Genomic DNA, 23,248 nt, shown 5'->3' with positions numbered 1-23,248 from the left:
TTGCCGTCCCACAAGGAACAGCTAAGTTAGCCTACCTGAAGCGTGAAGGTCAAGGTAGATACCATCGCCGCTACGATGCTAGAGTGGCTCTTGGGCAAGAACTTCAATCCTGACCAGGACATTCAAGACTTGTCAGGCAAAGTCATCTTGATCACCGGCGGTGGGTTAGGCGGTGCTACGATACACTACTACACAGCAATAACCGACTGATGATTGGCAGGGAATACCGGGTTGGGCAAAGAAACCGTGCTCAGACTGGCCAAACATCATCCCAAAGAGATCTTTCTGGCTGCTCGCACGCAATCCAAGGCCGAGGATGCTATCAGTGACATCAAGAGACAGGTGCCTGATTGCAATGTGTCTTATATGAAGCTAGACCTCACGTCTCTGCTGTCTGTCAAAGAGGCCGCGGATGAGTTCAAGTCCAAAGCTGATCGCCTTGATATCCTGATCAAGTACGTGTCCCTGCTTGACTAGGTAGTGCTGCTTAGGTTGATGCGGTGACAGCAATGCGGGAATTATGGCCACGCCATACTCCAAGACAAAGGACGGCTATGAGATTCAGTTTGGGTGAGTACCTGCAAGTCGGCTTCAGGGCATCCAACAGGGACAAATCCACTGATACACGGCCTTGCCAGCACAAACCACGTTGGCCATGCTTTGCTCACGAAACTGCTTCTGCCAACGCTCCTCCAAACTGCCGAGCAACGCGATGCCGATGTACGGATTGTCAATGTCGCCTCGGAAGGACACTATCTGGCACCAGGCATCATTTACGACCAAGACCTGTTGGCTCACTACCAAACCATGCGTCGATACGGCCAATCCAAGCTGGCTAATATCCTCCATGCTGGCGAGCTCCAACGACGTTACCCGCAAATCACATCGACCGCATTGCATCCCGGCGTGATCTTTACTGACCTCTACGCGAGTCAGATGGAGACGAGCCTAATCAGCAGAATTGTCATGCCACTGATGAGCCACATTCTGTTGGATGTTCCCGGTGGTGCCAAAAACACGCTGTGGGCTGCTACAGCGGACAAGAAAGAAGTCGGCTCTTCACATTACTGGAAGCCTGTTGGGATCAAGAGCGGCGGAAGCTTTTGGTATGCGCAAAAGCCAGAGCTCGCAAACGAGCTGTGGGAGTGGACAGAGAGTCAGCTGGAGATGCAGTTGAAGAAGTTGAGCTGATTGATGTGTACATGTATCTTCCCAGTGTTCAATTTTCCCCTTCTCCAAAGGTAGAACACCGCATGCATGCTGTAATAATAGGTACCTATATGGGGAAGAGCTGAGCGCCTGACTCGCGCGAATGACTCCACTTTTTCCACAGCTTACTACTTCCTACCACTCCACTCTTATTGCTTTCCTTTCGACCTTTGCATCTTGAACAAACCATTCGCCACCTTCGACCAACGCCAACATGGCCGCCGTCGAATCTGCAGTGCGGCTGCCCACACCAGGCCCGGGCGATGACACGGCAGCCGCAGAGAGCGTCTCGCGCAAGCGCACGTCGATATCCCGATCGCCGTCACCACGACGAGATGCGCCAGCCCTGCGAAGACGCTCCCTGTCGCGATCTCCGCTCCCACGCAACACTGGACCACTGCCACGAGACGTGGATCGAGCGCGAGCGAAAGAACGAGCGCGGCAGCTGGAGATGCGCCAGAAGGAGGACGACGAAAAGCCAGCAAAGCCTCTGACGGACGAAGAGAAACAGGCTGTTGCCAAGGCAGAGTACGACAAGCTGTTGAATATGCGCTCTGGTGGCACATATATCCCGCCTGCCAGACTGAAGGCGCTACAGGCACAGATTACCGACAAGACGTCGAAGGAGTACCAGCGTATGGCCTGGGAGGCCCTGAAGAAGTCGATCAATGGTCTGATCAACAAAGTCAACGTTTCCAACATCAAGCATATTGTGCCGGAATTGTTCAACGAGAATCTGGTGCGAGGGCGAGGACTGTTTTGCCGGAGCATCATGAAGGCGCAGGCAGCCAGTCTGCCCTTCACACCCATTTATGCAGCAATGGTAGCTATTGTGAATACCAAATTGCCCCAGGTGGGGGAACTCTTGATCAACAGATTGATCATACAATTTCGCAAGGCCTATAAGAGAAATGATAAAAGCGTGTGCCACAGCAGCACGACCTTCATCGCGCACTTGATCAATCAGCAGGTCGCACATGAAATGCTTGCAGCGCAGATGCTGCTACTGCTTTTACACAAGCCAACAGACGATAGCGTGGAGATCGCGGTTGGTCTGATGAAGGAGGTCGGACACCACATTGAGGAGATGAACTCTTCGATTGCACTTGCTGTGTATGACCAGTTCAGAGGAATTCTGCACGAGGCCGACATCGACAAGCGGGTGCAGTACATGATCGAAGTGCTGTTCCAGATCAGGAAGGACAAATACAAGGACCACCAAGCTATCAAGGAGGAGCTAGATCTTGTGGAAGAAGAGGACCAGATTACTCATCGGCCTTCGCTTGATGACGATAAGCTGAAGACGGAAGACGGTCTGAACATATTCAAGGTTGACCCAGAGTTTGAGGCCAATGAGGAGGCATATAAGAAGCTAAAGGCAGAGATCTTAGGAGAGGTGGAAGGCAGTGACGACGAGGACGAGCAGAGTTCGGCCTCAAGCAGCGAGGAGGATGACGACGACGCCGAAGAAAAGGCGCTGGAGATCAAGGATCAGTCCAATACTGATCTCGTCAACCTTCGTCGATCGATCTATCTGACAATCATGTCATCTGGTACGTTCGAAGAGGCCTGCCATAAACTCATGCGGATCAATTTGCCTACCGGGCGTGAAGATGAGCTACCATCAATGATCATCGAGTGCTGCAGTCAAGAGCGGACCTTTAACAAATTCTTTGGATTGATCGGCGAACGCTTCTGCAAACTAAATCGTTTATGGAAGGAGCTGTTCCAGGAACAATTCTTGAAGTACTACGAGACGATACACCGCTTCGAGACGAATCGACTGAGAATCATTGCCCAATTCTTTGGCCATCTCTTGTCGACAGATGCCATTGACTGGACAGTGTTCCAAGTCATCAAGCTGAATGAGGAAGACACCACGAGCTCAAGTCGTATCTTTGTCAAGATCTTGATCGAAGAGCTCGAAGCTGGTCTTGGCATGAAGAAACTGGTTGCGCGCTTCCAGGACGATGGGTTGCAGACTGCTCTCACCGGCATGTTCCCAACCGACGATCCGAAGAACACTCGCTTCAGCATCAATTTTTTCACTGCGATTGGCAAGGGACCGCTCACAGAGGGCATGAGAGAATGGCTGAAGAACATGCCAAAATCCATTCCTGCACCATTACCGGCGGCAAGGAGTCAGTCGCCAACAAGAGGCAGAAGTGCGAGTGTCAGCAGCTACAGCAGCTACAGCAGCTACTCCAGCTATTCCTCGCGCTCCGACTTGCGATCCAGATCCAGATCTCGATCCCGTACCCCACCACGACGTGGCAGAGATCGCAGCTATTCTCGCTCACCAACGCCCAGAAGCAATGGCAAGAGAGCAATGTCGCTCTCTCGTTCACCTACTCCCAGAAGGCGAAGGTCTGCTTCTTTTGATTCCCGGTCTCCACCACGTCGACGGCGACGTGACTCCGATAGCTTGTCTCGCAGTCCACCGCGACGAGGGCGGAGAGACAGCTACAGCGACCGATCGATCTCACGCTCGCGCAGTCCACCACGCAGGAGACGTGATGTGTCATCTCGTTCACGCTCACCTCCGCGCAGAGCCAACGGAAAAGGCCGTGCTCCGTCAGAATCTCCTTCTCCATCGCCACGTCGCAGAGGCAGGACACAGAGCCGATCTGTTTCTCCGCCCCGTCGTAACAGATCCAGGAACCGTCGTTCCTTCTCCCACTCCTCGCCGCCTAGACGAGACACCAGCAGATCGCGCTCGCCACCCAGACGGGTTCCTATTGCGAGACGAAGGAGGAACACCAGTTCTCCCGAGACTTCGAGGTCCAGATCTCCACCCCGACGTGAAGCTGCAGCGGTCCCCGCAGTCGCGAGGCGTGAAGATGACCAATCGCACATTCACCCTTCTCGCAGGAACATGATTCCTCGGGGTGACGGTGGCATGAGAAGGAACTAGGCTGTTAGACATCATATATAATAACATGGGGCATAGAATCGAAATCGAGTTCCACACAAATTGCATAATTGGACTGGATTCCCTTCACTTGCTATTAGCTACGTCATCGTTAAAAATATCTTCTGGTATCAACTGTTCCCATAGCTCGAGCGCTCCCTGGTGTAATCCCGTTTCGATAGTAGCTGAGAAAATATCCGTCTGCCATGTGTCATGTTCGTTTGCCGCGTTCTATTTGTGATCAAAGCTTTGCATCGCCGCCCTCGAGCCTCTTCCAATCCGCTTTCGAAAATTTCTCATACTTGGTACTGCCCGGCGGGAGCCAGTAGATCTGATCCTCTCCTGTCTGTGCAGGGTCTACGCCTTCATTTCTCAAGGTGACCTTTTGGTGCTTCATCGTGCCCGTCACCTCCAACTCCTGTGTCAGTCGCAGGAACAGCGGGACTGCATATTTGGGAAGTCGTTTGCGGACGTGGGCTGCGAGGTCGGCGCAGAGACTGTCGTCGAGCTTCTGGCCTGCTGCCAAGCTAATTGCAGCACAACCCGCTCGACCGTCGTGATGGGGCAGCTGCACACCATAGACGTTGGCTTCTTGTAGCGCGGCATGAGTGCCTAGTGCTTCGGAGACTTCGGCAGTGCTGACGTTTTCGGCTTTCCATCGATACGTGTCGCCGATGCGGTCGACGAACCACCATCTGCCGTCACTGTCGATTCTTTGCAGGTCACCGGATCTGTAATATGCGTCGCCTTTTTTGAAGACGTTGCGGATGATTTTGCTCCCGCTGGCTTTGTCGTTACCCCTACAATTTTCAACACGTACCCCGGTAAGCAAGTATAACACCACTAGATACACATGTACCCTTTGACTGAATTGAGATTCACTTACAAGTAACCTTGAAATTTGTCGTTCACGTTCTCGGGGTCCAACCAATAACACAACTCTCCCGGCGTGTTCGTTTCGACCTTCTCGCAGAAACCAGTCTTGGGATTCCGATATGGAAGGTCCGTCTCGTGGTCGTGTCTCAAGATGGTCTGATTGCCGCCGAATAAAGTACGAGCCAGCAGGCCAGACTTCCCAATGGCACCTCTCAAGAAGTCGTTGTTAGAATAGACAAAGGATGCGCCTGGTCCCTCGGTGGCACCGTAAAACTCTACAATGGTCCCGATATCGAATCGATCCTTGAAGTTTTGCCATACATCGGGTCGCATGCCATTCCCGAATGCCAGACGTAGCTTGTGGGCCTTGTCATACGGCGTGGAAGGACTGGAGACCATATATCTACACATCTCTCCGATGTACTGCATGATGGTCGCGCCCGTCTCGGAGATCTGCTTCATCTGCGTTCTGGGAGAAAATTTCTGGGAGACAACCATGGTGCTACCAGGACCTAGAACTTGGCAAAGGCCCAGTACAGAAGCGGAAGAGTGATACAATGGCATAGCAGTATAGTACCGATCATCTGGCTTCATGCCCAGCAATTTCGGGAAAAAGTAGGCACCGGACGCTGGTTTGTTCCAGGCCACGTTGGCCGCCTTTGGCAGGCCTGTGGTCCCCGAGGTGTAGATGAGGAGCGACGTCGACGCCCGAGTGATACCCGAGCGCTCGGAGTCTGGGGCACGATATGGGTCGAGTGAGGCGATTGTGGCCTCGACCTGCGCATCGAGGACAACAGTGTCGATCGCTTTCCCCTTGCTATCAGGCCGAAAGGCAGCAAGAGCCTCTTCCGTGAGGGCATCTGTGATTTCGGGATCAATAATCAGCAGGCGCGTGGTCGAGACCTTGGCGCAGTGTATAAATGCATTGTCTCGCAAGTTGCTGTTGAGGAAGGCTGGCACTGCACCCAGCGACCACAGGGCAAACCACAACCACACAAACTGCGGCTTGTTCTTGAAGTCCATCGCGATGATTTCCCCCTTGGTGACGCGGTGCGTTTCGTTGAGCCATCTGGCATATCTCAAGATCAACTCGTATGCTTCGGCATATGTCCATTCCGTCTGCGCAGTGGGGGACTGCGCGTCTGCGGATGGCACGACCAGGAAGATATTGTTTGCGTGGGCCGGAGTGGTCGCTAGCTCTTCCAAGCGGTAGAAGACATTGATCCTGCCCTGCTTCTCCAGCTTGCCCAAGAGTACGCCATACCACACGGCATTCGAGATGGCCCACAGGTCGGAGGTGAAGCTATAGCGGCCGTTGAGGTAGGCGGCAACAGCGGTTGCTGCGGCGGCGGGGATGGCAGTGGAGGCAGTCGGTCGAGATAATTTCATAGGGGCCATGTTGACTCTTCTCTCTCTCTCGCTCTCTTCTCTTCCCTTCTGGCTCTATCGTCTCCCCCTCGTCTCTTTCCCCTCTTCTCGCCGTCTCTCCGGTCTCTTGCCTCTCGTCTCTTCTCTTTCGTCGTTCGCTCTGCTGCTCTCTTCTACTGCGGATATCACCGGGACAGCCTACAGACTACCACAATCGGAGGGCGGCAGCAGAGAGGAGTATAGAGCAGTGGTAGTAGTAGTAACTAGTTAGTAGACTCGACACAACATGACAGGACATGTATACGACGGGTGCAAGTGAGGTACACGCGGCTCCCAAGTAGGAGGTAGCGCTGACTGACTGGGCTCTGCCGCGAGTCGTGTGGGTGGTGGCGGAGGGAGGGAGAGGGAGAGGGAGAGGGGAGGGAGAGAGGAATAGAGAGAGAGAAAGGCAGACAGAGAGAAACACATGCTACATTACCTCTTAGGGCTTACCTCCTACTCGAGTTGCGCTTGTTGGCGTGCGACGTGCGTGGTCCGCGACTCACTCTACCAGCGTAGAAAAGTTGGAAGCTCGCCAAATCCAGCCGAGGCTCGGCATTGCTCGCCGGTCCATGTCCACACTTACATCCGCGGGTGCCCCACTTTACTCCCCTTCACTTCGCTCCGCGCATCTCCACATAGCCCGAGGCCCGACCCGACTCCCGCAAAGGGAGAAGTGTGTGAGTTCCATAAACAGCAGCAGCATCAGCTCAGCGACAACAACAGAACCTACCCCCCAGAACCTACCCCCTTCCCCTATTCGATACCCCTTGTTTCTCGACAGCAATGCCAGGAGGAAGTCCCCGGGTGGGAAGCTCAAGGAGACGTCGCTGACGCCGATAGATCCCACGCACCACTCGAGGACGAATGTCGTCTTGTCTTGCCTATAGACTTTCAGGCGACTTTCTTGGAGATGATGTTCAGGGAGAAAGAGCAAGAGCAATAGCAACAGTACTGTGCCGGGGACCACAACGAGAATGCGCGAACAATCTGTATCAGAAGTGACGCTGATATAGAACAGAGATGGCTCAACCATCTCGTGCCCGTTGTTCCTGGACGGTTCGTCAATCTCGAGTGCGTATATCAGGTAATGACTAGAAGGGGAAACCCCAAGCCTTGCAACGCACACTCTGGCGACATGACAGCGGCACAGCGTGATGAAGACACCGAGTAGGAGGTAAGAGATGTGGGCCGATTCCTCGACAGGCAATGCTAAGCGGAAACCCACTTCGCTCGCTTATCCAAGAGCTATAGTTCCACCGAATGCCTATCAGTACTTCTGCTAAGATAGCAACATGATCGGGTAACGATAAGGTGGTATTGCCGCGTATTTCCTGATCTCATCTTCTAGCATTGAATGAGCATCTGACTTGGAAGATAATAGTGTCACTATTTAACAGGTATCACTGACGGAACAGATCCACTGACATTTTACACAGCGGAAACTCATTATAGTACTGCAGGGCTGATAACACAGGGTCATGACTACACACGAGCGAGCAACAAAGTCCGACTGGCATGCTATTGCAAAGACATGTCGAGATCACAGACAAAAGACCATCGACGCAGTCTCTCCAGCTTTGCCAGAGATAGCTCGCAACTTGCCGCTAAATGTCACTGGTGTGCCGCATCGCCTACTCGCTGCCGACACTCTGAAGATCACGGAACTCCCCACGGAGGTCTTACTGCAAGAGCTCGCATCCGGAAGGTTGTCGAGCGCAGCGGTGGCCCAAGCATTTCTGCAGCGAGCCGGATTAGCACAGAAGCTCACCAATTGCATTACTGAACTTCTGCCTCAGCAAGCCCGGGACCGCGCCGAATTCCTCGACAAGTACTACCTGGAAAATCAAAAGCCCATCGGTCCATTACATGGCCTGCCTATCTCTGTCAAGGAGCACATCTCAATGAAGGGTCTTGATCTGAACGCTGGGTTTGTTTCTTGGGTTGGCCAGCTTGGTATCGACGATGCATTGATTGTAAAGCTACTGTTCAACGCAGGAGCAGTCTTCTATGCTAGAACCACTGAGCCTCAAACCCTCATGCATCTGGAGTGCTCATCGAACATATTCGGGGTGACAACGAACCCGCACAATCGTAATCTCACTTCAGGGGGCTCATCGGGAGGCGAAGGGGCATTGCTTGGTCTCAAAGGGTCTTGCCTAGGAATTGGCACCGACATAGGTGGAAGCATAAGATCCCCTGCAGCCAACAACGGCGTGTTTGGCTTGCGTCCCACGAGCTTCCGACTGCCTTTAGATGGCTTCGCGGCTACAATGCTCGGACAAGAACAGATTGTTCCCGTTGTTGTATGTGTGAGAGATCTCTTTCGCGTGATAGGTACCACGTCATGATCGAGCAGTTTGCTAACCCTGTGATACTGCTACAACCAGGGCCCTATGAGCACAAGTCTGGAAGGTATCAAGGTATTCATGAAGACACTCATCGATCAGAAACCCTGGTTATATGATCCCAGCCTCAACCCCCTTCCCTGGAAGCAGCCATCGTCACACCCATCAGGCACTCTCCTCCGATGTGGGGCCAATGGCAGTCGCAAACTCCGCATCGGCGTCCTCGCAGACGACGGTATCGTCCGACCTCATCCTCCCATTCTCCGCGGCATTACCACTCTCATCTCCCGAATCCAACACCATCCTGACATCGAAATCGTCCCCTTCCCAGCATACAAGCATGACGAAGCCTGGCGCATCATCTCCTCTCTCTACTTCGCCGATGCCGGCCAGGAAGAACTCGCCGCCATGTCCGCCTCAGGCGAACCTCTGCGTCCGATGAGTCAGTGGATACTGGAGCAGAGTCCTCATCAGCAACCCTTGACTATCGCCGAGGTGTGGAAATTGACGTGCGAGCGAGATGCGTATAAGACGGCGTATACTCGACATTGGAATAGTGTGAATACTCACCTTGCAGGACCAGATGACGAAGACTCGTCGACGATGCTCTTGCAAGGGGAAGACGCTCAAGATGTTGCGGAGAAAATGGTCGATGTGATTTTGTGCCCTGTCGGACCTGGTGTCGCACCTTTGTAAGTCACACTAAAGGAAAAAACAAGACTCATGTGACGCTTGAGACAACGACAGACCGAAAAGACTAATCCCAAGTGCCATGTAATGGTTTTATACCTAGGTTCCACACGGCCAAATATTGGAATTACACCAGTCAATGGAATTTGCTCGACTATCCTTCTCTCGTGTTTCCCACGGGTTTGAAATGTCTTCCGGAAGAAGATGGGATGGAAGAGGGTTATCAGCCGAGAAATGAGAAGGATAAGTATAATTATGATTTATGTGAGTATTTTTGCACCTCGCTCGTTCTTTTTTTTTCTTTTCTTTTTCTTTAGAGAAAACGGGGGTAGGTATTTGACTGACCATCGAATTTCGATATGTTCTAGATGATGCTGAGAAATTCCGTGATGCGCCGATTTCGCTGCAATTGGTGGGAAGGAGGTATGAGGATGAGAAAGTAATTGAGGCGCTAGAGTTGATTCTGGAAGTGTCACAATCACACGAAATGCCGCCGACGAGTACAGGTACTTCGAAGCTCTGACTGGGCGGGTCTTTTCCTTTTTCATGTACCTCATACATTGATGAAACATAATGCTACAGGGTAAAATATTGTTTTTTGCCCCCTTCCAGAGGGCTCTTGATGTTGCCTGTCAACAACAACATACACTTGTGTCGCTCGCTGCTCAAGTCTGCTTAACATCAGCGGGCGCGACAGAGTCTCTGAGACTATCAGCGACTAAGAATGCCAACTCCAGGGCCTGTTTCTCATTCAGTCGAGGATCGCAGAATGTGCGATAGGCTTTACTCAAGTCGGTATCATCGATACCTTGACTGCCGCCAGTACATTCCGTCACAGCATCACCCGTGAGCTCCAAATGGACTCCACCCAGATAAGTTCCCTGGCGTTGATGAATCCGAATCGCAGCAGCGAGCTCGTCGAAGACATGCTGGAAGGAACGTGTTTTGGTCCCGTCGGCGGTGGATCGGGTGTTGCCGTGCATGGGATCACATTGCCATACGACCGTGTGGCCCGTCTTTTGCACGGCTTCGATGTGTTGGGGAAGCATCTCTGCGATTTTGTCTTTGCCATATCGTGTGATGAGCATGACTTTTCCAACGTCGCGATTGGGGTTGACGGTGTCGAGTAGGAGCTGGAGATCCTCTGTTTTGGTCGATGGGCCGACTTTGATGCCAATGGGGTTCTCAATTCCCCGAGCGTATTCGATGTGTGCGTGATCGGGCTGGCGGGTCCGGTCTCCGATCCAGATCAGGTGTGCGCTGGTGTTGTAGTAGCCAGTGGGTTCCGTCTGTGGTTTCATGGGATCGATGACCGACTGCCGACGAACGGGAGGTCGATCGGAGTTGCTAGGTCGCTTGAGCTTCCGAGTCAGAGCTTCTTCGTATACGAGTAGTAAAGCTTCATGGGATGTGAACAAGTCCACGCTGCTCAAATCGCTTCCAGCATCGGCACCCACGGTTCTCATGAAGCGTAAGCTCTCTCGAATCGTGTTGACAATCTTGCTGTATTTCTCTAGCAAAGCCTGATCACCGACGTGTCCCAGAGACCAGTCCATTGGATTGTGCAGGTCTGCAATGCCGGAGGCGAGTTGTGCACGAACATAGTTCAAAGTTGCTGCGGAGTGGAAGTAGGCCTGCAAAAGCACGTTAACATTCCATTTCCGCTGGGCTCAACCAAATCGGTGCAAGACAAGGGCAAAAGCGCCCACAGTAAGTCACATATCGGTATACTAACCTGTACGAGTCTGTCGGGATCGATTCTGCGATCATCAGGGTGGTAGCTGTTCAATATATCGCCACGATAGCTCGGAATCTCCTTGCCTTCGTGCATCTCTGTAGGTTTGCTTCTCGGCTTTGCATATTGGCCTAGGAGAGGTCAGCATCTGATCTGACGGCGGAAGATTGTTCTTGTCAAAAGGAGAGTCCGTACCCGCCATCCTGGCGATGCGCACAATTGGTTTGTTCCCACCCCAAATCAGCACCAGCGACATCTGCAGCAACAATTTAATCTTCGAATCGATGGAACCATCATGGCAATAATCGAAGAGTTCAGCGCAGTCACCGCCTTGCAACAAGAACGCCTTACCCAAGGCGACGTCTCGGAGTGAGTTTCGCAGCTTCCAGATTTCCCGGGGCGTGACGAGTGGAGGCAGATGTTCGAGCTTTGCAGTCGCTGCCGCCACCGCCTGAGTGTCTTCGTAGTCGACAGCTTGTACAATCGGCTTCGATCTCCACGAGTCGGGCGTCCAGGTCGATGCTCTGTTACCACTGATGGTGGGTAGAGAGGTGATGGTGTTTTCTTGGGAATGTTCTGTCATCTTGCCGGCAGAAGTAGATCCTGCGAGAGAGGCCATGATGGTTGGGTTTGGAGATGAGATGCTAGACTGGAACTAGGCGAAGGAACGGCGATGTGGATGGAAGAAGAGAAGAGTGAGATTTTGTAGAAGGGAAGGTCAGGTATGCTATTATATTATAGTTATATACTCCCTCCCTGGATGTGAGTCAATCAATTACAGACTTTATGTACCTAGCCGTATTACAATTCGCTTGCGGTGTAACCAAACTATAGTACCACGCCAAGCAATAGAACTACACGTACCTGGTACTGTACCATTTGCATTGGAGCTAAGTACGGACGGGTAGGACCTTCAGAAACCAACCTCCCTCGACTTTCTTCTTCTTCTTCCCCTTCTTCTTTCTTCTTCCCCTTCCTCCCGTCCACATCATGGCCGAGGAACGGCAACCCGAAAACGTCCAAGAAGGCGCCGACGCGCCCGACGTCCTCCCGGCATCCAAAGAAGACCGCAAAACCGCTGCAGCCCTGAGCAGCTTAGACGCCAACCCATCCGAAGATGCGAAACCCAAGAAAGAGGCAGATCTGAAAGCGTTGAATGAGGCCATGAAGAACTTGGACATGAATGCCGCGAAGAAGCCCAACAACAACACTTCTGCCACTTCAACCACGGCCACTAAGAAGGAGGAGGCACCCAAGAAGCTCGTCAAGGTCGATGCGGCGGACGTGGCGATGCTGGTATGAGTTCTACCTCCCTGAATACTCGGTAGCCTGCCTGGCCCGCAGGATAGGCGAAGTAGTAATAAAATACCTGGTAGCTGCTGATTGACGGGATACAGGCGGATCAATTGGATATGAGTAAGACAAAGGCTACGGAACTTCTCCGTGCGCACGATGCAAACGCGTTGAAAGCGATCATGGCCTGGGTGACTGCGTCCAGCTGAGAGCAGCATATATTCGTCTCGAAACGTGGTAAGGACATACGGTGACTTGCGTGAAGCGGTCCAATATGCCGGCGCCTCGCTCAATGAAAGAAATGGAGACAATACGCAAGCTCTGATGATTATCATCGTGGGACGAGGAAATGCACCAAGAGGCAGCAACACTCTCGGCCCAGATTCGACGCGTATGAATGATCAGTAATGGACGTCGCTATAAACGACAATCGCCTATGAGATACGAAACACTTCAATTCTCGGACTGCAACGCCCAGCACAACCTCAGTCTGTCTAGCTGTTCTGTTTCTCCAGCTTCCCCTCACTGCCGACTCGGAAACGAACAGGTATTCCACTAGACTGATAATGCTCAAAATTCTAGTCCGTCCGCATAAGTCAACCTCCTCCTTTTGCTATCATGACCGAGATCCAACTTGCGTACTTTGTTTGCAGGGACAGTCTGTTGGAGGAGAGCGCTAGGGTCTTTCAGGTAGTCCGGTGTAGCAGGCTCATCCTCAGTGTTCTCCTTATCCGCAGAATCGAACATCATCGAAGACTCCTCGGGACTATCGAACACGCCTTTCATGCTCGCGCGACCAATCGAGACCCGCCCCGCGCCACTTTTCCGATCTCGGATGATATTGCCCCCGTTGGTTTTCAAAAGTCCCATAGGCTCCATGCTCTTTCGACGCCGCTTGGCTGTGCGTTGGTAATCGTCGAGCTCCACGGCATACTCCTCGTCGAATTCTGGCATGCGACGGCCTTGGGCATCACAATCATTCACCCATCGACTGTTGACGCAGAATATCTCCTGGCCCTTGCCAGATTCTGCAATCTGCTTATTGTGAATCTTCAGGGCCTGCAGCACCTTTGGTCCTCCCTCTTTGTAGACGACGTGAGTGACATTCTCGTTGAATGTCTTCGTTGTCTTTGCACCAAGGCGTTTCAGAAGTACGGCAAAGGACTGAGATGCACATATGCCGTCGTGGGTGTAAACATCAACTAAAGCAACCACGTTACGCAACGGCGCTGCTGGATGTGGAGTCATGGGAACCTGTCCGGGGGTCTCCGCTGGCGCCTTGAGCGGTGCTTTCATTGGAGTCGATGCCGCTTTCAGCGCGATCTTGCGCAGAGATGTTGGCTTGTGTGTTGTCGCTGGCCGTTTCGCAGGAGACTTTCGTGTCGGAGTGCGAAACCGAGTCATTGGCATTGCAGTGTGCGCTTCGTACACCGAGCGAGATGGCATACCAGGGAAGCGCTCTGGAAGTGCTCGTTGTGGGGTCGCCATATCTGGCATCTCATCCTCTTCCTCGCCATGGGTTGACTTCCTCTTGTGCGAGGCTGGGCGGGTCACAGAAGGTTTCTTAGATGGCGTCTGTACTGCCGACGAGTTCTTGGCAGTCGGACTGTTGAGTAGCTCTTCGTACGACTCTGCCGGCGGCATTCCTGGAAATCGTTCCTTCGTCGCTGATCTAACAGCTGCGGGTGTCCGAGCAGCAGGCGTTCGTGGTCTCGACAATGATCGAGATCGACTTCGAGAGCTTCGATCTGTGCTGTTGCTTGAAACGCGGTTGGCCCCTTTCGCAGGAGAAGCGGTCTTGTCGAACCAAGCTTCAGCAGCAGGCTGTGTATTCAGCGGCATTCTTTCTCCATCCGCTGTCCTCGGCCTGGAGCTTTCTGACACTGATTTGCGACGAGAAGATATGGTTGATCGCGCGTAGCGTGGTGTAGCGACTGCTTCCAGATCGAGCGGTGTAACATTGGAGTCTCGCGAATCATCAAGTAGCACTGGCGTTTCCGGCTGCTGGGGTAAAGGCGAATCCAGCATGAGCGTCAAGTTACCCTCGACTGTCTCGATCTCTTCTGGGACATCTTCAGCACTGGTCAGCCTTATTGGGGACCGCTTGACGGTGCGTGGGCATGTTGGCTCATCGATAGCTAGTGTGACGTCTCCTTCCATGCTCTCATCGTCCTCGAAAACTTCTTCGGCAGTGGCTAACTTGACAGGCGAGCGCTTGACAGTTGTAGGGCAGGTTGGCTCAGCGAGTATGAGCGTCACATCCCCATCCATTGTTGCACTCTCCTCAGAGATATCCTCAACTGTGGTTAACCTGATGGGTGTTCTCATTACAGGCAACGGAGTAGAAGGCTCGTCGCATGCAAGGGTCATATCGCCATCAACGACGGAGTTGGCATCGTCGGCAATGTCCTCCACTGTTGATTTCTTAACCATAATATTGTCGACATCCGCCTCTACAGCGTCCACACCATTCTCGATTTGCTCTAGATCGCGCTCTGCGAACGAAGACGCGTGCACGAAGTCGCTGATATTGACTGTAGCGTCCAAAGATTCCCGGACATCATTAATGCTCAGTCGTGGCATAGATAAGCTCGGGTTGAATGCTATCTCGACAATGGACGATTGTCGTGTGGCCCCAGCCCGGGCAGTATCATTTGAAGCCTCTCCGTTTGTGGATATCGCAGCAATTTCGAAATGCTGAGTTGCCTCTACCTTCGGCAGAGTACGGATCGGGCTGGCGTCACCGTCGAAATTGAAAGGAATGGCGATGTCATCTTGAAGAGGTTCCCATGCCACGGTTTCTGCTCTTGGTGTGCCACGGATCCCAGTAGCCTCCACAGATTCATCTTCCGATTCGCCCTCGGTCTCCCAACCGGTGATGAGCACATTGTCAACGGATGCATCTCGCGGCGACATGAATTCTTCCTCGTCGATCTGCTCGTCCACGATAGTCTCCTCTGGATCGGGAGCGGGGTGCTCTTTCGGCGTGTCATCATGAGTTACTACTGTTACATCAACGTCTGCGGTAGAAATGTTTCGAATCGATTCGTCCACAAGCAGGCTCATGTCACTATCCTGCTCTTCCAAAGCCTCAGCATCATCCACGGTCATGTCTGGTCGGTCGCCTGGCAAAGATTTATGCTCGCGTTGTGTAGCATGAGCACCTTCGCCAGAAGGATTATCCGCAGCCCGCAGAGCCTGTAGCTTTGGGAAAACCATGGCTCTACTATGTGCTCGAGCTACTGTTGTCGGGCGAACCTCTGAGATTGGCAGAGTTGGTTTGCAGTATGGCATTTGTGTTTGTGGAGTTCCTTGCTGCGTTCCCAGCACGTGGAAACGCCTCATTGGTGTCTTCAATGATATTTCGACATCGGGTTGTTGGATGCCCTTTGCAGGACTGTATCTTGCCTGTTCACGTGGATCACACCTCCGCATAGGTGTCTTGGGGGCACACAGCTCGTCATCCGATGAGTCCTCCGCCTCTTCCTGGAGCTCAGCCTCACTCTCTTCATCTTGTGCTTCATTCGTCTCGAGTTCTGGTTCGTCCATGGTCTGCTGAGCTAAGTCTGTTGGCGTTGTCGGTCTCGTCGACATGGGCGGCTCCCCTTCAAGCAGAGCTGGTGAAGAACTGGGTTTCCTGGACGTTTTCGCGTTCGTACTCTCCATGAATTTCGCATAGTTCTGCTCCTCGTCTGCTCCCACGCCCGGCTTGAGTGGTGGTATGCCAGCATTTTCATCTGATACATTCCGCTTCCGTAACGCGGGTCGCCCTCTCGCTACCGGCTTCGCTGGCTTCGCAGGAGCACTCTTCAGCATCGTCGGTTTTGCATTAGTAGCCTTTCTGACTGGTGCTTTCGAGACTTGTGTGATCTTCTTGGGCGAAAGAGGCGCGGCTTTCTCCTTCGCTGCAGTCGCTCGTGTCGGCCGCGTCGCTCGTGGTTGCGGGGGCTTTAGTTCGGGCGCCTGGGAATTTGCCGACTCAGCCTGCTCTTCCTCTGAGCCCTTTGCTTTCGCCTTTCGCGTGTTGGCGGCACGCGTCGTCTTGACTGCTGCCTTCGGCGCCGACGTAGCCTTGGTTGTGGTTTTGAGTGTAGTCTCTCTCTTGGCGGGCTCCTCGTCCTTGCGAAATGGTGGACGCCCTCGTCGCGCCGCGAGCTTGACCGGTGCAGGAGCAGGTTGTGCCAGTTCGTCCTCGTCGTCTTCCACCATCTCAGCTTCAGGCTCCGGTGCGGCCTTTTTCGCTCGCGTAGCTTTGGCCTTTGGTGCTGCTGTTGCGGCGGGCTTCGCAGTAACCTTGCGCCCCGGTCTCTTCTTGAGCGCCATATCGGCTCCTTCAATGTCAGTCCGCGCCCCTCCTCGAGTTGAAACCATATTGGATGTGGATGTATGTGTAGTTGCGAAGAGAGAACAATCGTACACGTGCTTGCCTGAAGTGATGTTGATAAGCGGTCGTCCGGGACGACAGCCGCCTCCCGGATCCCGCTGCCCTCGGCAAGCGGGTCGTCGCTCCGTGTCTACCTCCACGTCCTTGGGCTTTCTTTAGGCTTTGCTCACGACATCATTGAAGAGCGGCTCCTCATTACATGGAGGTACGATTGCACGCCACAATCGCCTCTCGCATCTGCGGAGGCATGTGCGTAGATGCTTTTGCTGCACCGCTACAATCCGAGGATAGACGCAGCTAGTCCAGTGGAGTATATAATCGTCCATATACTCCAACTACACCATTGCAAACCGCCACATCCTCTCAGACCTGTACTCTTCCTCTGTTCACGCACGATACTGATAGACATAGCACGTCCGCCCGTAGTGACGCCGCCACGATGAGCAGCCAGCATGACCTCAACTGTTTGAACATAAAAGAGCTCGAATTACTTGCCCATGAACGTATGGACAAGCAGACCCGTGACTATTACAACGAAGGCGCAGATTCTGGCTCCACTCTTCGTGAGAAGTGCGTATCTCCTTCACATGCCATCTCCTCCTAGGTCCGAATACTGATCATCAGCAGCATCACGGCTTATGAGAAGTACCGCATTCGTCCTCGTGTCCTCCGAGATGTCTCCAATATTGGTACGTCGTGCCAGGACTTACGCGAAGTGCACGATCACTTTTCAGCCTTACTCACCTTGTTACCGACACCTGCTTACCTGGATCTGTAGATACCTCTGTCAATATCTTCGGCTTCAGAAGCAGCATACCCCTGGGTGTCGCACCCACAGCAATGCAATGTCTCGCTCACTCGGACGGCGAGCTAGGCACTGCAGGCGCCTGCAGGAAAGCCAATGTTGCTATGGGGTTGTCCTCCTTTGCGACCAAGACGCTAGAAGAGGTCGCACAAGCAAGTGGCCATATTCCGAATGTCCTTCAGTTATACTTGTTTGAGGAGAAGGAACACAGCATCAAACTAATCCAACGTGCGAAGAAAGCTGGCTTCAAAGCTGTCTTTCTCACAGTTGACACTCCGTTTCTTGGACGGCGTAACCTTGAGATTAGAAACCAGTTCAAGCTGCCTGCGCACTTCAAGATTGCAAATTTTGCAGACGACGATCCGATGCAACCTGAGAATGAGGGAAATACACCAAAACGGCCACAGCTCGAGAGAAAGAAATCGGAAGCGGGATATCTTGACGATGATGGTAAGCGTGTGGCGCCAACAGGTCCTAGTGAGTCTCCCAAAGCAATGGTCGTCTTTGTAATGCATCCATATACTGATGTGCAACAGTCACTTTCCATTCTCATGCACCAAACCCAACACTATCTTGGGAGCGTGATATCGACTGGCTCAAGAAAGAGTGCGGCAATGATATGCAGGTGTGGGTGAAAGGCGTCGCCACAGCCGAAGACGCCATCTTGGCCCTGCACCACCAAGTCGATGGAATTGTTGTCAGCAATCATGGAGGTCGTCAGCTGAACGGCGCTCTCGCCACGCTCGATGCTCTGCCTGAAATCGTTGACGCAGTAGGCGGAAAGATTCCTGTCCACGTTGATGGCGGCATTCGCCATGGCACGGATGTCTTCAAGGCATTGGCCCTAGGCGCTGATTTTGTCTGGATTGGCAGACCTGTGCTCTGGGGTCTTGCATACAAAGGCCAAACCGGCGTCGAGCTGTGCCTGAAGCTCCTGAGCGATGAAATCAGGCTATGTATGGCTCTTGCTGGAACCGTTAAAGTGGCGGATATTACCAAGGAATATCTAGTCAAGGTGAGCATTTCACGCGCTCAATTGGGGGTTAGAAGGCTGACACATCTTGACAGATTGATAAAAGCGGATTCATCTCACGATTGTGATAGTGCTGACCTGTGTTACTTCAGTGTTATCTGCACATACGCGTAGATTATAGCCATGTAGCGAAAGAATAATAGAGACCAAAGCACACTTTCACTGTGGAAAGTAGATGATCCATCATTGCGACGGCTACTTCGTTCCTGGCAATAGCAGGGTTGTAAGATGAGAAATGCTGCGACAAGACTGCAGTTGCTGCTATCGTTGTCTTTGCAAATTGAGAGTGGAGGCACAATAATCTTGTTGCGAGTGCGAGGCTTTGCTTCTCGGCTAAGCACAAGGAGCAGAAGAAAAGTGATCTTCAACGTGCCGGCTCACTGCGATCTCATCTCCTTCGAATTCTTCACAGATCGGGCACTTGGCAGTAGCCGTGGTCAGTGTCGGTTCTGTCGTTTGAGCTTCAATTTCATGCTCATTGCGGAGGTCCGGCATGAAATCAGCGAACGTCCTCGGTGGCGGCCCGTCCGCATAGTCGCGAGCATCTGTCGCATGCTTGAAAACTGTTGAACTGGCTCCGACAGCTCGAGAGGTAACTGCCGGCGGAGGCACCGTGGACATTCGTTGCACTCTGCCTACTCTACCGTCACGCAGCCGTACCTTGATTCCTCTCGGGTGGTTCCCGCGTGTCAACAGGTCCTGGACTATGCCTTGAACTTCTTTGCCAGTGGGTTGACTAGAAAGGATCGATGAAAGGTAAGCATACGCCGTCCATCTGCACTCACAACTCAGGCATTTGTGTCGGCATACTGGATACCAGTATGCGTGCAGAGTTCAAGTACACCTTTCTGTCATTGGATGCTTTTCGGCGACGACTGGACTTACTCTTCCTTTAATACGATCGAAACCTCAGCACCGGGTACGACTTCTTGTATTGAGGGCACCGACTTGTAGTCCGGGCTTGAATAGTGGCCTCTGCCACCACGATGGCCTCCTCGGCCTCGAGCTCGCGTCTGCTGCTGACCATCACCATGAGGCTGGCGATTGCGAGGCCGGTTCATCTTGGTGCTCGTTGGCGCCACAGCTGACGTTGTGTCTCGAGGCCTCGTGGTGAAGGCCGTGAAGACCTCGTCTCGGCATTGAGGCACGTGCGTACGGCGCGGATTATTCTATTACAAGCTAGTTAATTCTGTGGTCTACCGAAGTGGCTCGTGCACCCAGTGTTCTTCATCTTCCATCGCTGTTCACTTGTTAATTCCGCACGCACTTCTACCTTACCTACGCTACCTACCTGACCTTACCTTACCGATACTAGGTACCTTACACCTTACTGTCGGCCGTTTGCACTTGCACTTCTTCGAGTCGTTGCTTCCCAATAGCTTTGTGCTCATCTCATCGCTTCAATCATTCAGCAATAACAACGGGCCGCCCAGCGCGTCTTCCGGGTTTTTTCCTCTGCAGTGCGCACCACCCACCTACCACGTACGAATCATCAACTCGACTGCTCTACCATCTCCCAATACGATTCGACGTCGCGGCTTGACGGTCTCAGTGCTGCTGCCTCCCATCCTCGTCGCATCCATCCAGTCACCTCTCCTCCACGCGCCGACGCCGCCACCACTCACCACCTCATCTCTCTCTACCTGAAAGCATGGCTGCGGAGGTGACAGGCCTGCCTAACGGCAACTACGGCATGCATCAGTCGTACGGCGGCGGAGACCAGAACAGCTTTGGCTATGCCAGCAACAACCAGAACTCGCAGCCGCCCGCCACCACCAGTAACGCTCCGCCATCTTCGTCCACGCCCTCCAATGCCAGCGCCAACCCCCAACAGCCTCCGCAGCCTGATATCCCCAAGGACGAGGTTGGCTGGTACTTTGTCGAGCAGTACTACACCACCCTGTCGCGGACTCCTGAGAAACTCTACTTGTTCTACAACAAGCGCTCGCAGTTCGTGTCGGGAGAAGAGACTGACAAGGTTGCCGTGTGTGTGGGCCAACGTGCCATCAACGACAAGATCCGAGATCTCGACTTCAACGACTGCAAGGTGCGCGTCACCAACGTCGACTCGCAGGCATCCGACAGCAACATTGTGATTCAGGTCATCGGAGAGCTGAGCAACCGCGGTCAGCCACATAAGAAGTTTACTCAGACATTCGTGCTCGCCACACAAACCAATGGCTACTTTGTGCTGAATGACATCTTCCGTTACCTGGTTGAAGACGAGGAGGAGGCCGAGGCCGAGCCTGAAGTCCAGCCACCACAAGAGGAGGTGCAGCAAGTGTCTGGCACTCAGAGCGGCGTGCAAGAGCCAGCGCCAGTGGCAGCACACTCGGCCGCCCTGACCAGCTCCTCTGACCCAGCTGCCGTCGAACACGATGCTGAGGAGGTTGACCAGAAGATCGAGGAAAAGCTAGCGAACGGCACAAAGCCCGAGGCCGAGGAGGAGCCTGCCGCTGTTGAGGAAGAAAAGGCAGTTGAGGAGACGCCAGCAGCGCAATCCGAGTCGGAAAGCGAGCCTACAAAGGACGTCGAGAAGGAAACCGCTACTGAGGCTGTTGCCGAGCCAGAGACGCCAAAAGACCCAGAACCTACTCGCATTGCTACGCCTTCGAAGCAAGATGCTCCAAAAACGGCCCCAGCCCCTAAGCCCGCAGCACCAGCTGTGCCAAAGACCTGGGCGAGCCTGGCAGCATCCGCCGCCAAGACTGTCACGCCAGTGATCCCACAGCCAGTCGCACAGGCTGCCAAGTCAATCCAACAAAAGGCTGCGGCCGCCGTTCCGACCGCTCCTGCTGCCGCCATTGCTAACGCCATCACACCAAACACACCGTCTGCACCATCCTCACAAGATGCCAAAGGCAACGACTCGCAGGACGAATGGACTGCCGTTGGGGGCAGCCACAACCGCAATGCCTCCAAGCAGGCGAACGTTGTTCCCCAGCAGCAAGAGCCACAATATCGAGGGTATATCAAGAACGTCGCCGATAACGTCGAGGGCGCTAAGCTCAGAGCTGAGCTTGAGAAGTTCGGTGAGGTGACCTACTTCGACATTGCACGTCAAAAGGTAAATTCCTGCCCAACGCTCTGTGAACATATTCATTTATCGCCGAGCACCCACTGACTCTCCGGCAGAACTGTGCTTTCGTCGACTTTAAGACTGCCGATGCGTACAACAAGGCCAAGGCTACCCAGTTCGAGGTTGAGGGCAACGACGTTCCTCTCTTCGTAGAGGAGCGTAAGTTCCGCCCCGGTTCTACTCCGTACGTTCCAAGAGGGCAGTACCAGGGTGGTCGTGGCGGACCTCGCGGTGGCGCCAACCAAGGTCCTCCTCGAGGTAACTTCCAGAATGGCCGAGGTGCCCCAGGTGGACAAGGAGCGCCTCGGGGCCGTGGAGGATATGCTGCAGCCGGTCAACGTGGTGGCAGAGGCGGCGTCCAGGCTTAGAAACATGTGACTCAATCTCCTCCAGATCGAAATCGAGCTCGAACAGATCGCAGCTGTTCGAGCCGCGGGCGAAGCACCTCGTCCGTGGGCTCCTCGAACACCTTTGGACGTAACGATTAGAACACCTCGTCGACAAAACGATGTTCTATACACTCCATGTACTACTACTACTGCCACCACCACCACCATTTCTGACTACCGCCAATACACAAGACTGCCACGTGAAATCAACGGAACAGGACTTGTCATGTGTCATTAGCTATATTGGGGGAGGAAAAGCATTCTTTTCATGAGGGCGGCAAAGGCGGAAAAGCGAGCTTTGTATCTCTGCTGTTGTTTCTGGGTTGCATAGCGTGGCTTTTCCCAGCGTGCGTTCAATGCTTTGAGGACGAGGGACTGTGCTTGGCTTAGAGCGGCCTGCAAGTGTATTCGAGTGACGAGGGTTGGCCTTTGACAGAGATAGTCTCATAGCCGTCGCGGTAGCGGAGGAATGTGTATAAACAGTGAAGTCGAAGGAACCAAAACTGGGACCCTCGAGCATGTGAAACGGACAAGATTCAAGGTGAGATGATTGTGAGAAGGGATCGCAAAGCACTCGTTTCATTCCCTGGATCTCCTCTATCTCGTACAGCCTCACAGGCAGGCGTTCATGGGTCAGAGTTTCTTTAGCTGCGTCACGAGAGCATTCCAGCTGTTTCCAATTATAATATAAAAAAGTGACAGCCAAGCTCGAAGGCTTGGAAGGTAGAACATGTAAGGGGCTAGGCGCTCTGCTGCTACCTACAATCCTACATGTAATGCAGATGTGTGTATGATATGTCGTTGCTTACATCAAGTTCCACAGCAGGCGGTTTGTACCTACCTTACCTTAGTAATCGACTTTGCAGAAAAGTTACTAGGTACAGTAAAGGTATCTGTAGTAGCTACCAGGCTACCACCGGTAGCAGCAACAGCAACAGCAGCAGCACGCGAGCGCAACGCGACTTATCGAAGCAGGAGGGTACCGGAAATTAGTCACAAGGCGTCATTTCTCATAATGCAGGCGAAGTCCTCCCGGTCCAGCACTTTATCAGGACCTAGTGAATCCTGCGACGCTTACAGGACAGGCTG

At 53.2% G+C, this 23,248-nt stretch overlaps 11 protein-coding genes across 11 annotated transcripts; 7 read left to right on the top strand and 4 right to left on the bottom strand.

Moving 5' to 3' along the window:
* Positions 1-12: 12 nt before the first annotated feature.
* Positions 13-1,332, top strand: SEPMUDRAFT_146506 (oxidoreductase). The gene is made up of 4 exons (XM_016903695.1): positions 13-160; positions 221-455; positions 508-570; positions 639-1,332. Exons 1-4 carry the CDS (start codon positions 76-78, stop codon positions 1,189-1,191), a joined length of 936 nt encoding a protein of 311 aa, XP_016765621.1. The 5' UTR covers positions 13-75; the 3' UTR covers positions 1,192-1,332.
* An 82-nt stretch (positions 1,333-1,414) lies between these two features.
* SEPMUDRAFT_77824 (long-chain fatty acid transporter) lies at positions 1,415-6,779 on the bottom strand. The gene is made up of 2 exons (XM_016910175.1): positions 5,007-6,779; positions 1,415-4,920 (listed from the first exon to the last, which is right to left on the bottom strand). Exons 1-2 carry the CDS (start codon positions 6,392-6,394, stop codon positions 4,362-4,364), a joined length of 1,947 nt encoding a protein of 648 aa, XP_016765619.1. The 5' UTR covers positions 6,395-6,779; the 3' UTR covers positions 1,415-4,361.
* SEPMUDRAFT_122861 (MIF4G-domain-containing protein) lies at positions 1,415-6,779 on the top strand. The gene is made up of 2 exons (XM_016901803.1): positions 1,415-4,920; positions 5,007-6,779. Exon 1 carries the CDS (start codon positions 1,424-1,426, stop codon positions 4,121-4,123), a length of 2,700 nt encoding a protein of 899 aa, XP_016765620.1. The 5' UTR covers positions 1,415-1,423; the 3' UTR covers positions 4,124-4,920; positions 5,007-6,779.
* Positions 6,780-7,809: 1,030 nt separating this feature from the next.
* Positions 7,810-11,876, bottom strand: SEPMUDRAFT_122860 (phospho-2-dehydro-3-deoxyheptonate aldolase). The gene is made up of 6 exons (XM_016901802.1): positions 11,372-11,876; positions 11,177-11,307; positions 9,810-11,075; positions 9,545-9,705; positions 8,794-9,443; positions 7,810-8,709 (listed from the first exon to the last, which is right to left on the bottom strand). Exons 1-3 carry the CDS (start codon positions 11,793-11,795, stop codon positions 10,107-10,109), a joined length of 1,524 nt encoding a protein of 507 aa, XP_016765617.1. The 5' UTR covers positions 11,796-11,876; the 3' UTR covers positions 7,810-8,709; positions 8,794-9,443; positions 9,545-9,705; positions 9,810-10,106.
* SEPMUDRAFT_33460 (glutamyl-tRNA amidotransferase subunit A) lies at positions 7,885-9,964 on the top strand (the record flags this gene model as incomplete). The annotated part of the gene is made up of 4 exons (XM_016908539.1): positions 7,885-8,709; positions 8,794-9,443; positions 9,545-9,728; positions 9,821-9,964. 4 exons carry the CDS (start codon positions 7,885-7,887, stop codon positions 9,962-9,964), a joined length of 1,803 nt encoding a protein of 600 aa, XP_016765618.1.
* Positions 11,877-12,157: 281 nt separating the features above from the next.
* Positions 12,158-16,790, top strand: SEPMUDRAFT_77818 (uncharacterized protein). The gene is made up of 2 exons (XM_016910174.1): positions 12,158-12,472; positions 12,574-16,790. Exon 2 carries the CDS (start codon positions 13,716-13,718, stop codon positions 14,388-14,390), a length of 675 nt encoding a protein of 224 aa, XP_016765614.1. The 5' UTR covers positions 12,158-12,472; positions 12,574-13,715; the 3' UTR covers positions 14,391-16,790.
* SEPMUDRAFT_35082 (uncharacterized protein) lies at positions 12,167-12,678 on the top strand (the record flags this gene model as incomplete). Its single annotated transcript, XM_016908595.1, has 2 exons — positions 12,167-12,472; positions 12,574-12,678. The coding sequence occupies 2 exons, from the start codon at positions 12,167-12,169 to the stop codon at positions 12,676-12,678; spliced, it is 411 nt and encodes a 136-aa protein (XP_016765616.1).
* SEPMUDRAFT_34208 (uncharacterized protein) lies at positions 13,040-13,717 on the bottom strand (the record flags this gene model as incomplete). Its single annotated transcript, XM_016908564.1, has 1 exon — positions 13,040-13,717. The coding sequence occupies one exon, from the start codon at positions 13,715-13,717 to the stop codon at positions 13,040-13,042; it is 678 nt and encodes a 225-aa protein (XP_016765615.1).
* Positions 16,791-17,191: 401 nt separating the features above from the next.
* Positions 17,192-19,763, top strand: SEPMUDRAFT_153430 (L-lactate dehydrogenase). Its single transcript, XM_016907510.1, has 6 exons — positions 17,192-17,423; positions 17,481-17,542; positions 17,632-18,135; positions 18,195-18,673; positions 18,727-19,427; positions 19,577-19,763. Exons 1-5 carry the CDS (start codon positions 17,293-17,295, stop codon positions 18,757-18,759), a joined length of 1,209 nt encoding a protein of 402 aa, XP_016765612.1. The 5' UTR covers positions 17,192-17,292; the 3' UTR covers positions 18,760-19,427; positions 19,577-19,763.
* On the bottom strand, positions 19,025-19,752 carry SEPMUDRAFT_138172 (uncharacterized protein; the record flags this gene model as incomplete). Its single annotated transcript, XM_016902868.1, has 2 exons — positions 19,025-19,427; positions 19,577-19,752. The coding sequence occupies 2 exons, from the start codon at positions 19,750-19,752 to the stop codon at positions 19,025-19,027; spliced, it is 579 nt and encodes a 192-aa protein (XP_016765613.1).
* A 213-nt stretch (positions 19,764-19,976) lies between the features above and the next one.
* Positions 19,977-22,859, top strand: SEPMUDRAFT_146504 (uncharacterized protein). The gene is made up of 2 exons (XM_016903694.1): positions 19,977-21,758; positions 21,827-22,859. Exons 1-2 carry the CDS (start codon positions 20,343-20,345, stop codon positions 22,136-22,138), a joined length of 1,728 nt encoding a protein of 575 aa, XP_016765611.1. The 5' UTR covers positions 19,977-20,342; the 3' UTR covers positions 22,139-22,859.
* Positions 22,860-23,248: the final 389 nt, after the last annotated feature.

Source organism: Sphaerulina musiva, assembly GCF_000320565.1.
Source record: "Sphaerulina musiva SO2202 unplaced genomic scaffold SEPMUscaffold_1, whole genome shotgun sequence".
Taxonomy (NCBI): domain Eukaryota; kingdom Fungi; phylum Ascomycota; class Dothideomycetes; order Mycosphaerellales; family Mycosphaerellaceae; genus Sphaerulina; species Sphaerulina musiva.
This window is presented reverse-complemented; position numbering and strand designations above follow the sequence as displayed.